This window comes from Jaculus jaculus, chromosome 9, assembly GCF_020740685.1.
Source record: "Jaculus jaculus isolate mJacJac1 chromosome 9, mJacJac1.mat.Y.cur, whole genome shotgun sequence".
Classification (NCBI taxonomy): Eukaryota; Metazoa; Chordata; class Mammalia; order Rodentia; family Dipodidae; genus Jaculus; species Jaculus jaculus.
Genome location: NC_059110.1, coordinates 73,112,218 through 73,126,326, shown reverse-complemented (window position 1 = coordinate 73,126,326; position 14,109 = coordinate 73,112,218). Strand labels below are relative to the sequence as shown.

Here is a 14,109-nt window from a genome sequence, read left to right as displayed (position 1 = left end):
TCCAACATGAGATTGACACTGAGGCTTGAAGTTATGTATGGGTGAATAGGAATGTTCACTGAGCTCTAAGCTCTCAAAGGGATGAAAAAAGGGGAAAGGGGGAAGGGAAAAGAGACAGAAACCATGCTCTCATTTCTAACAAGTTTGCAGTGACCTCTAATCTGGCACTCCATAACAACACTGTTCCACAATACTACAAATGAGATAACATGTCCCCCCCGCAACCCTCCCCACACAAGACATCCTTCTCCCTCCAAAGCCATTCCTTTAAAGGACCCTAAAATGGCACCAGCCCAGTCACAATCCAAAATGTGCCCATGATGCACTTCACCAGGGCCAGCAGCAGCCCCAGCCCCAGCTGCGCTCTCTTGCACTGCTAGACTTCAAGGAGCCCCGAATCAGGGCACCCACTCGGCTTTGCAGTCACAAGAAGGCTTGGAAAGTATCCATTCATCCAACGGAATTTATTAACACAAGAATTTGTCAGTAAACTTCAAGTACAGCCCCTAATTGAAAACTCCAATTTATGCATCAAAAGGATTCATTCACTTCAGGTATCCGCTGTGGCCTTGCCAAATGATTCAGTACAGGAACATCTGAATTGCACCCAATTGCCCAGGAGCACTTTGTAGAATATGGTTTGTATCTGACAATATCCAAGTTCTAAGCAAATTGGAAGAAAATACTCCAACCACCACCAAATTGATCCTTGGGGAGAAAAGGTTGTATGATTAGGTCAGTGTGCCCAGAAACCAGCTACAAGTGACTAACAATAGTTTTCTTTCTCCTGGCACACCATCCTGCCTGCTTCTCTGGCACGAAGCATGATGGTCTTCGTGACTGGCAGGGATACAAGACACCACTCATTTCCTTGCTGCTTGGGCATCTGCACACTATGCTCCGCAGTGTGACCTCAACACAAATACATTCTAAATTCCAGTCACTAGACTCCTGGACTTACATCCTGAAGACATTCCCAATAAATACTTCTATTTACTACTGAACATAGTCACTCAGCTGATGAATAATTACAAATGAAAACCATGCCCTAGAAGATATCTTTCACAAAATAAAGTACAATGCCTGTGACTACAGAGGGGACAAGCACATGGAACCAGGCACTTCTGGAAAACTTGTTTTCTTCTCCCTCTCCCTCCCTCCCCACTACTAAAACTGGTTGGGCACATTTGCCGTATCTGTGGGTTTCATAACTTCAAGCCTTACTGCTTAAAAAAATGAGGTAAGAAATTTCTACCTGAAAAGTAAAAATGACACAAACCAAACCAAAGTCTTCCCTGGCTGCTGACGCTGCCATTATTGCTCTAAGTTGGAGTGTTTCGTTTGTTTGCTTTGAATGTGTATTCAGAGTTCTTATTGCCATTTTAGCTGGCCTTGTGGTTGGCCAAGGAGAAATAGATGGAGGACGGAGCTTGGTCAACTGGCCCCAGCTGCTCAGTCCCTACTTGCTGCCCACATGTGGCCCATGCAACACTTGCTGGGAGCCAACTCTGTTCTAGGGGTACCGAGACTGGCCTAACAGCTGGGGGAAGTGGTGATGGGGCTCTGCAGGTATGGCAGGCTGCTGGGGGCCGAGTGCACCCCCACAGATACAGGGAAGCTGAAGACAAACTGGGAGGTGGGGGTTGGGGTGGCCTTGGCCCTCTCCCGCAGGGGCCCAGAAGGGCTGGCAGCCTCCACAGCACAGGATGTGGTCAGCACCTGGGACTCAAACTGCAGCAGCTGCCCCATGAAGCTGAAATTGGGAGAGATGATGCTCCGACGCTGCTTGACAAACTCGAAGGCCTCCTCCAGCCTCACCCGTTTCTTCATCATCAGGTAGGCCAGACAGATGGTGGCCGAGCGTGAGATGCCTGCCTGGCAGTGCACCAGCACGCGCCCGTGGCAGTCCTTCACAGCATCTGCAGCAGAGGGGACATGATCAGGCCCTTAGCAGACAGGAGGCTTTACCAAGTGGCAGGTGCATATGGCCAAAGCCAACACATGGGGGTAGAGGAAGACGAGCTATGTTGGGGGATGAGGGGAGCACTCAACGAAGGGACAATCATGCTGGACTGGGAAGATTCTAGAAGCCCACTCACTCGAAGTTAGTTCTGGAATCCCACACACAATTTTCTAGAGTTAACCAAAAAAGCGCAATGCCTGGGAAAAATCACATGCCCATCTACAGTCATGAATTTCCATTTGCGGATATAAACAGTGACCCAATTCTTTTTGTCTTCCTTCCCATGTGAAAAGCCTTACTGCATATACATGTGAAGCACGCAAGAAACATACTGGTTCTATCAGCCGAGCACAGGTAAAGGAGTTTGGCTTCCTAGCACTACCCCACACAACTTCCGACGGATAGGTCTTCCTGGTGAGGGAGGGACGAACACACATGCTGCTAATGCCCATCTGCAGCACACGCACCCCCAGGTTTCCTCTTATCCCCCCTCACTGGGAGGGCAGCTTACCAATGTACTCGATGGCCTCCACAAACCAGGAGCTGATGTCGGCCTTGTGGTTATCTTCCACTGGGATGCACTTGTACCGGTAATGTCCTTCAAAGTGGTTGGGACAGTCCGAGGAGACATTCAACAGGGCTGTGATCCCCAGGGTATCCAGCATGTCTCTGCGGGCAGCATGGTAGGCACTGCCAAGGTAGAGGAAGGGCAGGATCTCCACAGGACCTCCCTACACCAGAAAGAAACACAAAGGACCCCAACAACATAAGTGTAAGGCAGTGAGGACAAGGGCTGAAGTGCTGGGGACAGGGAAGGTAAGACAGTCCCAGTGTGTGGAGGGGCTTCCAGATGCTGGGGAGAAGCCCAATGGATACAACCTTCTTGGTTCCTCCTTCCACTCCAGTGGGCAAAAGCAAGATGAGGCCAAGCCCTGTGGGTGACACCTGCTGATTCAGGCAGCCCATGTCCCCATGACAGATGAGACAGCACACCACTGGTTATGAGACGCAGCCTGCCACACTGGGAGTCAAACTGGCTCAAGTATTGTGTGCTATGTGCTTTAGGGCCCTGCCTGGTTGGTATGTCCACAATGAGTGCATATGCCTCACAGACAAGGGGGATCATGGCATGAGGCATTATTGGCCTCCACTGATGAGGAAGTTTGCTCAACAGAGTTGTTGGACTCGTTTTGTTTTGGGGTAGGGTCTCACTCACTCTAGCCCAGGCTAACCTAGAACTCACTCTGCAGTCCCAGGCTGGCTCAAACTCACAGTGATCCTCCTACCCCTGACTCCCGAGTGCTGGGATTAAAAGCGTGCACCACCAGCCCGGCTCAGAATTGCTGGACTCTTAACATCACCCCGTGTCCCTCTGATCCAGAGTGAAGGGTGGGAAGGGCTTGGATGCGATGCAGTGGCTTCTGCTGAGCTTCTAAGAGCAGGGCAGCTGGCTTTCTATGCCCATTGGCATTTACAATTTGATGGTACATGGGGAACAGCTTGCCTACTAGGACAGGCAACCTGCCCCTTTCGAGAAAGATCTTCATCAGCGTCCACCAGCAGTTCTAAACAGAACTCTTAACTTGTCCACTCTTGAGCACTGGAGGCCAAAAGCCAGGCATGGTGGGTACATGCCTGTAATCCCAGCTCTTAGGCTGAGGAGGGACTATCACAAGCTCAAAGCCAGCATGGGCTACATAGGGAGATCCTATCTCAAAACATAAGCAAAATAAAACTAGAGGGGTGATGTCTTTATAGTTTTTAAGTGAGTATAATGCAATGCAAGGGAAAGGATTTTAAAGGATAAAAAGACTCTACATATTACTTTCCCACCCAGATACTCAAAATTGAGGAACTATGTTTGAAACCTTGGGAAAAACATAAATTCTGAAAAGGTTGCTCTTGTTCCCCTGCACTGCCTGGCCCTGGCGCCTGAGCTCTGTGACAGGGTCTACCTGGTCATGAAGTGGGGTCCCACAGGAACTGAATCCCAGGTCCAAGGACTCAGTGGTGCTGGGCGGCACAGGAGGGATGGCTGCCAGGGCCTTGGTTTTGGAGCAGAATTCTGGGTACTCTGAAGAAAACCTCTCATAGCCACCTGCAAAAGAGAAAGAAGGTCAAGTTAGACGACAAAGGCAGCAGGCGCCAAAAGGAACTGGAATCCACAAACTACAGGGAGCAGTTGACTACATTTGCCACTAGGTGGCGCTGTGAATCTAGAGCTACTGACTGCTGAGAATTTTCCAGCTCACTTGGCCTCAGGACTGGAAGGATGCAGGGAACTTCAGGAAAGCTTTGTGAACAAGACTTCATTTTGGGATTAAAGGCACACGAAAGAAGATGTGCAGGTGTCCAGAGTCTGTGGGCAGTGTGGGTTCTATAAGCATTATAATAACCAACTGCGCCACAGGGTCCATGATGGTGTCTGCCATCCTTTTCTTCATTTCTCCCATGTGGGAAAGAAAAGAGAAAAAATTACAGTCTCATGCAAGAGGCTTCCATCAAACAAATCTCTCCTGCGGCATACAAATTTGAGACAAGGGAGGATTTCCTGACTAGAGTGCTGATAAGCCCTGCAAGGTCTGTCTGTTTGTTCATTTTCTTCAGAAGGAAGGGCTTTGAAATTAAAAGATAACCAGTCAGGTTATCTCTCCAGCAAGGGGGCCTGAAGGCAGAGGTGGGAAGGGAAAGGTGGTTCTAACTTTCTTGTGACCTCTGGACTTTGCTGGTGAGCAACTTCTAATCTTCAGTGTTTGGCCCTGCTTTTATTTCTACACTGCAGTTTCTGCAGGACCAGAAGTGCTATTACTTCAGTACAGCTATACGATGAGAAACGTGTCCTCATGAACACTCATTCAACTGCCAAGATGACAAGTTACAGGATGGTCCCACAGGTGCCTAGCTTCCCTCTGCATGTCTGTGACACAGGGCACTGTGTCCTCCAGCTGTTCACAACAACCACCAACAGACACATGTGATGGTTAGTCAAGCACTTGCCCCTTAATCCCGGCCCTAAAAACTGCTTCCTGCTACTTCTGAAAGGACGGAAAATGATTCTGTGCCACATCAGAAGGCTTACAGAAACAGGGCACCGATTTTTTTCTCCCTGACCGGAGGCTTCTCTTCCCTTCTGTTCCCTCCCTCAGGATATAAAAGGATATCTCTGTGGTCACAGCCCTCCTTCCTGCTGAGTCACAGTGACCAGCCTCCTAGGGTAGAAACCTTGTGGGCTAGCTGGTACTGCCAGCTGTGGACATGTTGGCAGCCTCAGCAGCCATGCCATCCATAAACCAGCCTCTCTCCATCAGAACCCCAGTCCTTACATGAAGACAAACTGCTCGAGATGCAGAGGAGACAAGGAACCAGCAAAGGTCTATAGCCAAAGGTCCTACAGGCCTCTTGTGCCTAGAAGTTTCAGCTCTTGGCTTCCCTCTCTCACAAGAGAGGCAAACTGGCTGAGCACCTCTATCAACAGCGGTTACTTGTTACGCTAGGCATTTTGGTAAGAATTTCAATTAAAATAATACTTATCTGGCTATAACATCATTTAAATTACCAAAACACATTTAAAAAAATAGACGTGACATTACCAATAGGTTCCCAAACAGAAGGCAAATGGAGGTGTGAGCTGTCCCACCTAAAAGCAAATGGTGGGTGCCCTGCCCATTGCCAGGTGGATGCCAAGGTCGCCAAGCAGGAGCCCCCACAGCCAGTCGGAGAGCTCCTCCTCATTACAGGCCCGGAGCAGGCATCAGTTCCAGGACACGGGCTCCACAGCCGACATGAATCTCCGCTTCAATCTCAAGTTCCCGAGTCATCAGCAGTGCAGCCTGCCTCCTTGCCTTAGCCTCCCCAGCCTCATCAGTCAGCTTGAAGGGGTGATTCAGCCGCCCTGCAGAATCCCTGGAAGACACACGCTGCTGCCCTGTTCCTTCATCAGACAGACACATCACATGTTCCCTTCCTAGCACCTACACAGGAGAGGTACCCTCGAAAACCAAAGATGAAAGACAGATGACTGGGGCTATGTCCCGGGCCTCCTCCTGGGCTTCACTGATGCTGGCAGAGGAAGGGCAGGCACCACACTTCCTGACCTCCACCTCCCTTCTAGCCATGAGCATCAGGCACCTCCTGGGGGTCACTCAACCAGGCTGGCGCAGGGGACAAGAGCCACGTGCTGGACTGGGCTGGGGCGACAACAGCTGAGCGGCAGGACCAGTGACCCAGAGGGTGGAACGGAGGCTAGACTAGGCCTGAGAGGGACCTCCTGTCACCTTCTCCAGGCAGATTTGTTATGTCAACAGGAAGGAGCACGGTTGCCTGGCAAAGACAGCAGAGTGGAGACAGAATAGAGCAGAAAACTGATTACTACAGAGCCAGTTCCCTGTGGAGCATTGGAACAATGAGTAACTAAGGGAAGAAGTTACTTAGCCCAGGGGACAGGAGCTTGGACTGTTCTCCCTGGCGGCAGTGGTCAATTTTGGAGTGGCTGCTGGCTTTGCAAGGCCTGCGGCTGGTGGTTACGAGGACAGTTAGGGTTGGGACCCCGGAGAAACCACTCATTCCCCCTCTACATGGCCCTGCCCTGGAAGTACTCTCTCTGGTATCCTCTGTATCAGTCAGAACCTCAGCCACCCTGAGGAGGGGGTGTCCTCCATGCCCACCTCTCTCTACCTGGGCCCAACTAGCTCCCGGAGAAAGCATGATGCCCCAAATTGACAGAATCTGAAACCAAGATACACAGCAGTCAAGGAACTGGTCTGGGATCCCAGGCAGGGAAGAGCGGCCTGGGATTCAGCCTGGCAGCTCCCAGGCAGACTTTCCCCTACCATCAGGACCCCTTGTTGCCCAGCCTCCTCCACACTTCATCCTTCCTGGTGACACTTCCCATGGGGACACTGCCTGCTGGTTTCCCCCAGCATTGAAGAAAGAAAAAAGAAAGAACCATATTAAAGAATGTCTCATTTTGTGAGTTTATTTTGGAATGCATGTATCCCTCTGGTGGATCATGATGGAAGCAAAGTCTCTTTTTAGCCAAGGCTGGCCTCAAACTCATGGCAGTCTTCCTGCCTTAGTCACATGACTGCTGGGATTATAGGTGTGAGCCACCATACCAGACTCAATTTTTAAAAAAAAAAAAATGGCTTCAAGATTGTTTGTATATGTGTGTATGTATAGAGTATGTGTGGTGTGGTGTATTACGTATACTATGTGTAACTGTGTGCAGGTGCGCATGTGCCCTGTGTATGCATAGGGAGGCTAGAGGAGAACTTCAGGTGTCCTCTACTGCTCATCCATGTACAGCCTTGAGATTTGGTCTCTTCCTCAATGTGGAGCTGCCGTTTTAGGTCAGTGAGCCCCAATAATTCTCCAGCTTTCCATAGACTGGTGTTAGAGATGTGCATGGCCATGCCCAGCTTTTGTGTGTGCATGGGTGGGGGGGGTTCTAGAGTCTTAGTTGGAGCCATCTCAGGCGCTCTCTGGCCTCAGGCTTAAGCAGCAAGTGCTCTTAATGCTGAGCCATCTCACAAGCCCTGGCTTCAAGACTTTTTGTCCTCCTACCCAGCCCCATCTTTGTGCAATTACCAAGAACCAATTTGATAGAATCAAATTTTACCTAAAACTTATTTCCAAAGGTCCAGGCTTTATACAGCACCTCCTGCATGTGTCCAAGAGCAAGGAAAGCCAAGGCAGGATGGTGTAGGCCTTGTCAGTCTGGCCAGTTCCAACAGTGTGGGCACTTCCTCAATACAGCCCCCTAACAAACATGGCCTGTCCTGTTCAGTGTTATTTATCTCATAGTACATTTCTTACTCATTTTGACAAGTTTTCCCCATATCTTTATCCTTACTATACCTCTTTAGAAAAAATTTTTTGCTTATTTTTTTTCATTTATTTGAGAGCGACAGAACAGAGAGACAGATAGAGAATGGGCACGCCAAGGTCTCCAGCCACTGCAAACAAACTCCACACGCGTGAGCCCCCTTGTGCATCTGGCTAACATGGGTCTTGGGGAATCGAGCCTCGAACTGGGGTCCTTAGGCTTCACAGGCAAGCGCCTAACTGCTAAGCCATCTCTGTAGCCCATCATTACCATACTTATTAAGGCTAAGGAGGTAACTCAGCGGTAGCATGCTCATCAAGCATATGGGAGGCCACAGGTTGGATCTCAGCACTTTAAATAAATAAAAATAAATAAATGGCAAAGAACATACTTTTTACTGTTCTATCTCTCAAGTCAAGCAGTAGGTAAAAGGTATGATTTTCACATATGAATATGTATTTACATACATACATATACACACACACACACACAAACACGTGTGTGTGTGTATGCATATGCGTGTGTGCTTTAAAATGAGCAGGCTGATTTGTGCCGGTTCTACCACTGTAATAGGATTCCTAATGCGATCTGGACTAGCAAGCTCTTACAGTGGTGTCTGTGGTTGTAGGTCTTCATGGGGCTGCTACAGCCGACCCCCTCCTCAATACTCAGACTCAGAATGTCTGTTTCCCAGGCGGAGTCTATGGGTTCTATCTAGCCCAGAGAGCATATCTAGTTTGTTTGAAGGTCTTGTGCCTTTCAGAACTTCACTGGATCTGATCAGTTTAAATTGTACCCAAGTGTGTTTCCGACCTTGGGTCTTTGCATTCAAAGAGCCTTGTCTTTCCTGGGCCAGCTGGCTGACCCTAAGCCCCTGGTGGGGGTTAGATCTTGCTGGCAGTCCCTCCCTGTCCTCCCATCCTATCTGCTACGTTCAGCAGGCTAGCTTCCGTTAGAGAAAAACTTATCTTCCTGTCCAGCTTCCTCTGTTAGCTGGGAACTGCCTGCCTGTAAGGAAAACCAGCATCTCCTTTCATAGCTTCTAAAGATTTAAAGCAATTTCGTGGCTCCTTAAAATTATCACCCGTTATCAGTTTTCTGGGCCCAGCTGGGTGGGCGCAGCCCTGCCCTTCTACAAGATCAAGGACAAACCCAAGGAGTTTTGGCAGGTTTAAGGACCCGCGTGCTCTCTGTATGGCACCTGAGATGCCAAAGGTGGGGTTGCTTCGCTCACCGTAGGTAGGTAGCCGAGGGTGATGGGACTGAGCATTTTAAGGCCTGTTTTACAGTTCTAACATTTCCAGTCCTTGCCTCTTGGGGGCGTTGTGTTACACTTGCCAACAGAAAAGTCAGTCATTTTCCCTAAGGTAAGAACCCAGGCAAGCCCTAGAGCTACACCCAGGGGATTCTGCTGAGATGCGGACAGAGACAGAAGACAGGCACTGCTGGGTCCTCACCACGCTTCTCTCCTGCCCCCCTTTTTCCCTGCACTCCCGCCCTCATTCAGTTCGGTGTCAGGCCCAGAGACCATATGAGTTCCAAGCCAAGAGAAAATGGATTATCTCGATGACCTTCCCGATTGCTCAAAACAGCCCTTGGATGGTTTTGCAATCAGGTTTGAGTAAGAACTGACAAAGGTCATGGAGTGAATTCTAGACAGGAGTAAAGATAATCTTTTCTATACCCCATGAAAAAGAATTAAGACAAGGTCTTCCTATGTGGCCCAGGCTGGTATGACCCAAATATCCACCTGCCTCAGCCTCCAGAGTGCAGAGTTTACATGCATGTGCCACAATGCCAGGCCAAAATCTTCTTGTACAATGATAATCTGTGACTTGAGAATACTACACATAAAGAATGTCTTTTATCAGGGGAAAACATTTCTATTTTGTTGTAAAAGGTCAGGTCATATTAACCTAAGATATATGAAGGTGAGAAAACAATCAGAAAGAAGAGTATTGAGATAAAAATCTAAAAAAGAAAGAAGAAATGCAAAACTCTAAATGTTCCCTAAAAATACTTTGTGGGATTTTAAGTTCAAGGATTTCCAATGGAACCTTCCACTAGCAAAAGAGAAATATTGTAAGATTTTAGTTACTACCTTTAAGAAACTTTGGGTAATGTTAATACATGTATATTAACACTATGTGACAAAAATGGGAAAATTGAATTTTTAGGTGCAGTTAATAAAAAAATTAGGTCACTTTGGTTGGAAATAACGGCATAACTCTGAAGTTATCCTGTTGCTTTCTCTCCACACTTCAAGGATGGCACCCACCATTAATTAGGCCTCCCCCCTGCCCACTTACTTCCCCTAAACCAGCAGAGGACCCTTTTCCAAGCTGGAAAATGACATGAACAACTTCAGTGGGAATCAAATGACCCAACCCTTCGCCAATACAGGTTTTTACCAAGGACAACCTGAGGGGTCTTTCCCCCTGGCTTCCTTCGATTCTCCTTTGAGGGTGTCATAACTCGCTCCTACTATGCCACATTTCCACTGGCAGCCTTCTTGTGTCTCGGAGAACCGGGAAGCCCTTCCTTTCTCCCCCTGCAGGCACCCATTTGCTGGGAGGTGGTATTACGTCCCTTTTTGCCCACCCTGAGGAAGACTTACACAAAGCAGACGGGAGGAAGCGGGACTGTGCAGCAAACACATCCACAAAACTACCAACGAAATACACTTACCGCCCCTTTAACCCCACACACTGCGACCACTACGGGAAATGTAATCCCTCTGACTCAGAATTTTAGGTTCTTGCTTCAAAGAGCAACTGAATTTCTGACTTGGGGTGAGGGAGCTGTTCCTGTTGAAGGCTGCACCTCAGAGGACTGGTTTTTGTGGGAAGGGGACGCTCTTGCAAATGGTGAGGGAGGGAGGAGGGGCAGCGCAGGCCTTAGAGGAAATGGTGCTTTTCTATAGGCCAAACACCTGGGCACTCATTACGGGACTGTCACTTTGCCCAGTGGCTACCTGTCCTACCCAGTCTTTACGTCACTTCATCTGCCCCGAAGCTCCAGAAAGGGCTCTCAGAACCGGTCTGGCTCGGAGGTCTCCGGGCAGGATTCAGGCCGGGTGAGGAGGTGCCGCGAGCCATGAGGTTTAATCTTAAAAATATGCCTGTTTCCCGGGCGCCGGGCCCATCTGTGCGCCCCGGAAGGAAGGCCAAGGGCCCGCAGCTGCCGCTCCAGGGCAGTCCCCTCCGGATTTCTTCCAGGAAGCAAAACAAAACAAACCCAGATTCCACGTGGGGCTGGAGGCCGCCCAGCCTTAGGACCTCAGAGGACAGGAAGGAAGACGCCAGCCAGCTCCGGCTCTCAATCTGGACTCCGGAGCTCGCAGAACCTAGCACAGCCATGGGTTCCTAACTGACTTTGGTCCCAGAAGGGGTTCATCGCCCCCACTCGCTCCAGGTGGGGAGAGCAGAAGGGTCGAACAAAGGCGCACGCGTCCACCCCGTGGGCCCAGCGGGGCGGCCGTGCACTCCAGGAGCTGGGCTCCATCCCTCCGCGACCCCGATCTTCTAGCGCACTGGGGAGAAGGGAGGGAAATTGGGCTCCATTGAAGGTGCAAAAAGGCGGCCCTCGCGGAAAAAGAAAGAAAGATCAGCAAAATCGCCTTAGCAGTTCAACCGCAGGTCAGAGGCAGTATTTCCCCAGCAGCTGACGGGTCAAATGGTCAGGAAACAACTGCAGAGAACAAAGCCCCCCGCTGTTCACCCCGCGTGCCCCGCACTGAGCAGCGTCCGGGTGCTTTTCGGAGGGGGCGGGCGGGAGGTATGGAGGGAGGGTGGCTCACGCCCTGCGTCCCCCCTCCACCCACCCTCCGGGAACGTCTCTGAAGGAAGGGACGGGAGGAGGGGGCGAAAGGCGCCTGCAGAGAAAGGGGCGGCTCTGACTGCCGGGGTCTGAAACGCCTCCGGGGTTCGGAAGCGAAGACCGGACTCGATCGAAAGAATGCGCGGAATGTGGCCGCGGGAGGCCGGGGCGCGCAGCGCGGCAGGGGGCGCCCGGACCTCACGCGCCCTACGGGTCCCCCAGCCGGTGGCGCCCAGAACGACCTGGCCCGGGCAGGTGCGGCCAGTGACTGGGACAGCATGAAGTCCTTTCGAGGGGTTCTGACTTCTAAATTTGACGAGTCCCCTTCTCTCCCTCACCCATCCGTAGCCGGTTTTGGCCAGGATTCACTTAAGTCAGGCACGCGCCGCCATCAGATAGATGGCCGACAATGGTGCGTGAACAAAAGGTGGGGATTCCCCACCATCCAGGTTAGCATGGGGTAGAGGCACGGTTCTGCCCGGTGTCCCGGGTATACAACCATCCAGTCTCAGGCTCCGGAGCGCCGCCTTAGCCCGGGGCGAGGAGAGCCTTCCAGGAAAGCTGACTTTGGCAGTGGGAGACAGGAGACGTATCGATCCCTATAACATCTACAGCCCAGTTCTCCTTTCTGTATTTGCCAAAAGCTGGATTTTAGTCAAACTCATCAGACCAATCCCACCTCACCACCCGCCCCTCTCAGGTTTCTGGAGCCACATTCATGACAGGTCCCCGGCACGCCGGGGCAACGGGCCTATTTTGTTCCCAGCCTCACGGTGAGAGCGCTACCCTGGGACTTGAACACCCGCCGCGCCGAGGAATAGTTTCTCCTTCCAAGCCAGAACCGTTAGTGAATGTTCAATAAACGCCGTAACTCTACGACGCGTGCGGATAGCAGGTGACCGGGAAACGCGCCAGCACGGTACCCTGGGACTCGCATGGCCGCAATCGCACAAAATAAGGCAGAACCATGCACACCAACACGCACAAATAAGTGCACCGGGCCGGACTCCCGCAACCTGCAGCCGCCCGGATACTAGTTCCGGTACCCAGTAAGGCAGAGTCCGCCAGGGTCCTCTGAACCACCCCTCCAGCTGGCGTCCCGGCGCTCACGGTTACCTTTGAGCAGACAGATGTCGGTGCGCTCGGCGTTCCGGCGCAGAGCCTGCACGACCAGCGACACAGTGCTGTCCTCGCGGAGGCTATCGGCGCGCGGGCTGCGCTCGTCGTAGACGATGACTGCGGAGTAGAGGCCGGAGCGCAGGCGGGCGCGCACCTCCTCCTCGGCGGGCAGAATCTGCTCCAGGCTCACGGAGCCCTTGGCCCGCCGCCGCACGATGGTATTGCAGCGCACGTTGACCGAGCCTCGGATGTAGCCCGCGCTGTGGGCCAGAAACGGCCTGCAGTCCAGCAGCAGGCACTTGCCGCCGCTCGGCAGCCCCAGGGCGCCGGCGTTCTCGTCCCGGTTCATCAGCCTTTTGAGCACGCTGCACTCCATCTCGCGCAGTTCCTCCATCGTCACCATGTCGCTGGGAACCGCGGCAGCTGGGAGCGCGAGAAGACCGAGGGCACCGGGACCGGCTCGGCTACGGAAGGGGCCGGCAAGGGCTAGCCGGCTACCTGCCGAAGTGGCCGCAAACTTGGCCCCCGGTGGCTCCCCTCCCGCCCGTCAGCCTCGTCCAGCAGCCTCGCCGTTACATAGCAAGTCGGAACCGCCTCGGGCTCCCAGGGTGGCCGGCACGAGCCGCGGGGAAAACGCCGCCGAGGGGGGTATGTTTACGGAAGAGAACCACCGGTTCCCTGCGGTGCGTGGCCTCGAGGGTTTGGCCGGTCGGGCTGCTCCAGCCGTAGCCCACGCCCCGCCGGAGCTGCGCGCACCACCAGCCAGCCGGAGTTTCCTCCGGGTTTAAAGATTTATTAGTGCTCCGCGGCTCTCCCGGGGGAGGGGAGGCATTACTACCGCGAGGCCCCGCCCCTCGGAGCCCCGCCCCGCCTCGGCAGCGAGTGAATGGAGCGCAGAGCGCTCGCGCCCGGTCACGGGACCTTGACGTCACAAAGAGAGGAGTAAACAGGGCGCCCAGTGCCGGCTGCCAGGCCCATTCATAAATCCGAGACCTGGGAGGAGACCGAGGCCGCCGGCGCCCGGCCTGAGCCCGCGGCTCCGGGACTTTGTGAATGGAGCACCGCCCGGCCTCCGCCGCGTCTCCCGGCTCGGGTGCCAGGCTTCGTCCCTGCACTTCCCCTTGGCTGGCTCTGGCTAGGTTTCGCCAGCCCCCGAGTGCCTGGGACCTCCTCTCCCCAGGCCCACCTTGCGCCTTCGCTGTTTAAGAATTTTATTATGTTGTTTAGTTTTTTAAATATTTACTTATTAGAGGGGAGGACAGAGAATGGGCGCTCTAGGCCTTCAGACACTGCAACTCCAGAAGTCCAGATGCATGTTTCACTTTGTGCATCTGGTTTACGTGCGTCCTGGGGAGTCGAACTTAGGTCCTTAGTCTTCGCAGGC

At 52.3% G+C, this 14,109-nt stretch overlaps 1 protein-coding gene across 1 annotated transcript; it reads right to left on the bottom strand.

Annotated features, from left to right (window-relative positions):
- Nucleotides 1-449: 449 nt before the first annotated feature.
- Nucleotides 450-13,533, bottom strand: Dusp4 (dual specificity phosphatase 4). Its single transcript, XM_004666931.2, has 4 exons — nt 12,723-13,533; nt 3,919-4,061; nt 2,475-2,694; nt 450-1,919 (listed from the first exon to the last, which is right to left on the bottom strand). Exons 1-4 carry the CDS (start codon nt 13,126-13,128, stop codon nt 1,534-1,536), a joined length of 1,155 nt encoding a protein of 384 aa, XP_004666988.1. The 5' UTR covers nt 13,129-13,533; the 3' UTR covers nt 450-1,533.
- Nucleotides 13,534-14,109: the final 576 nt, after the last annotated feature.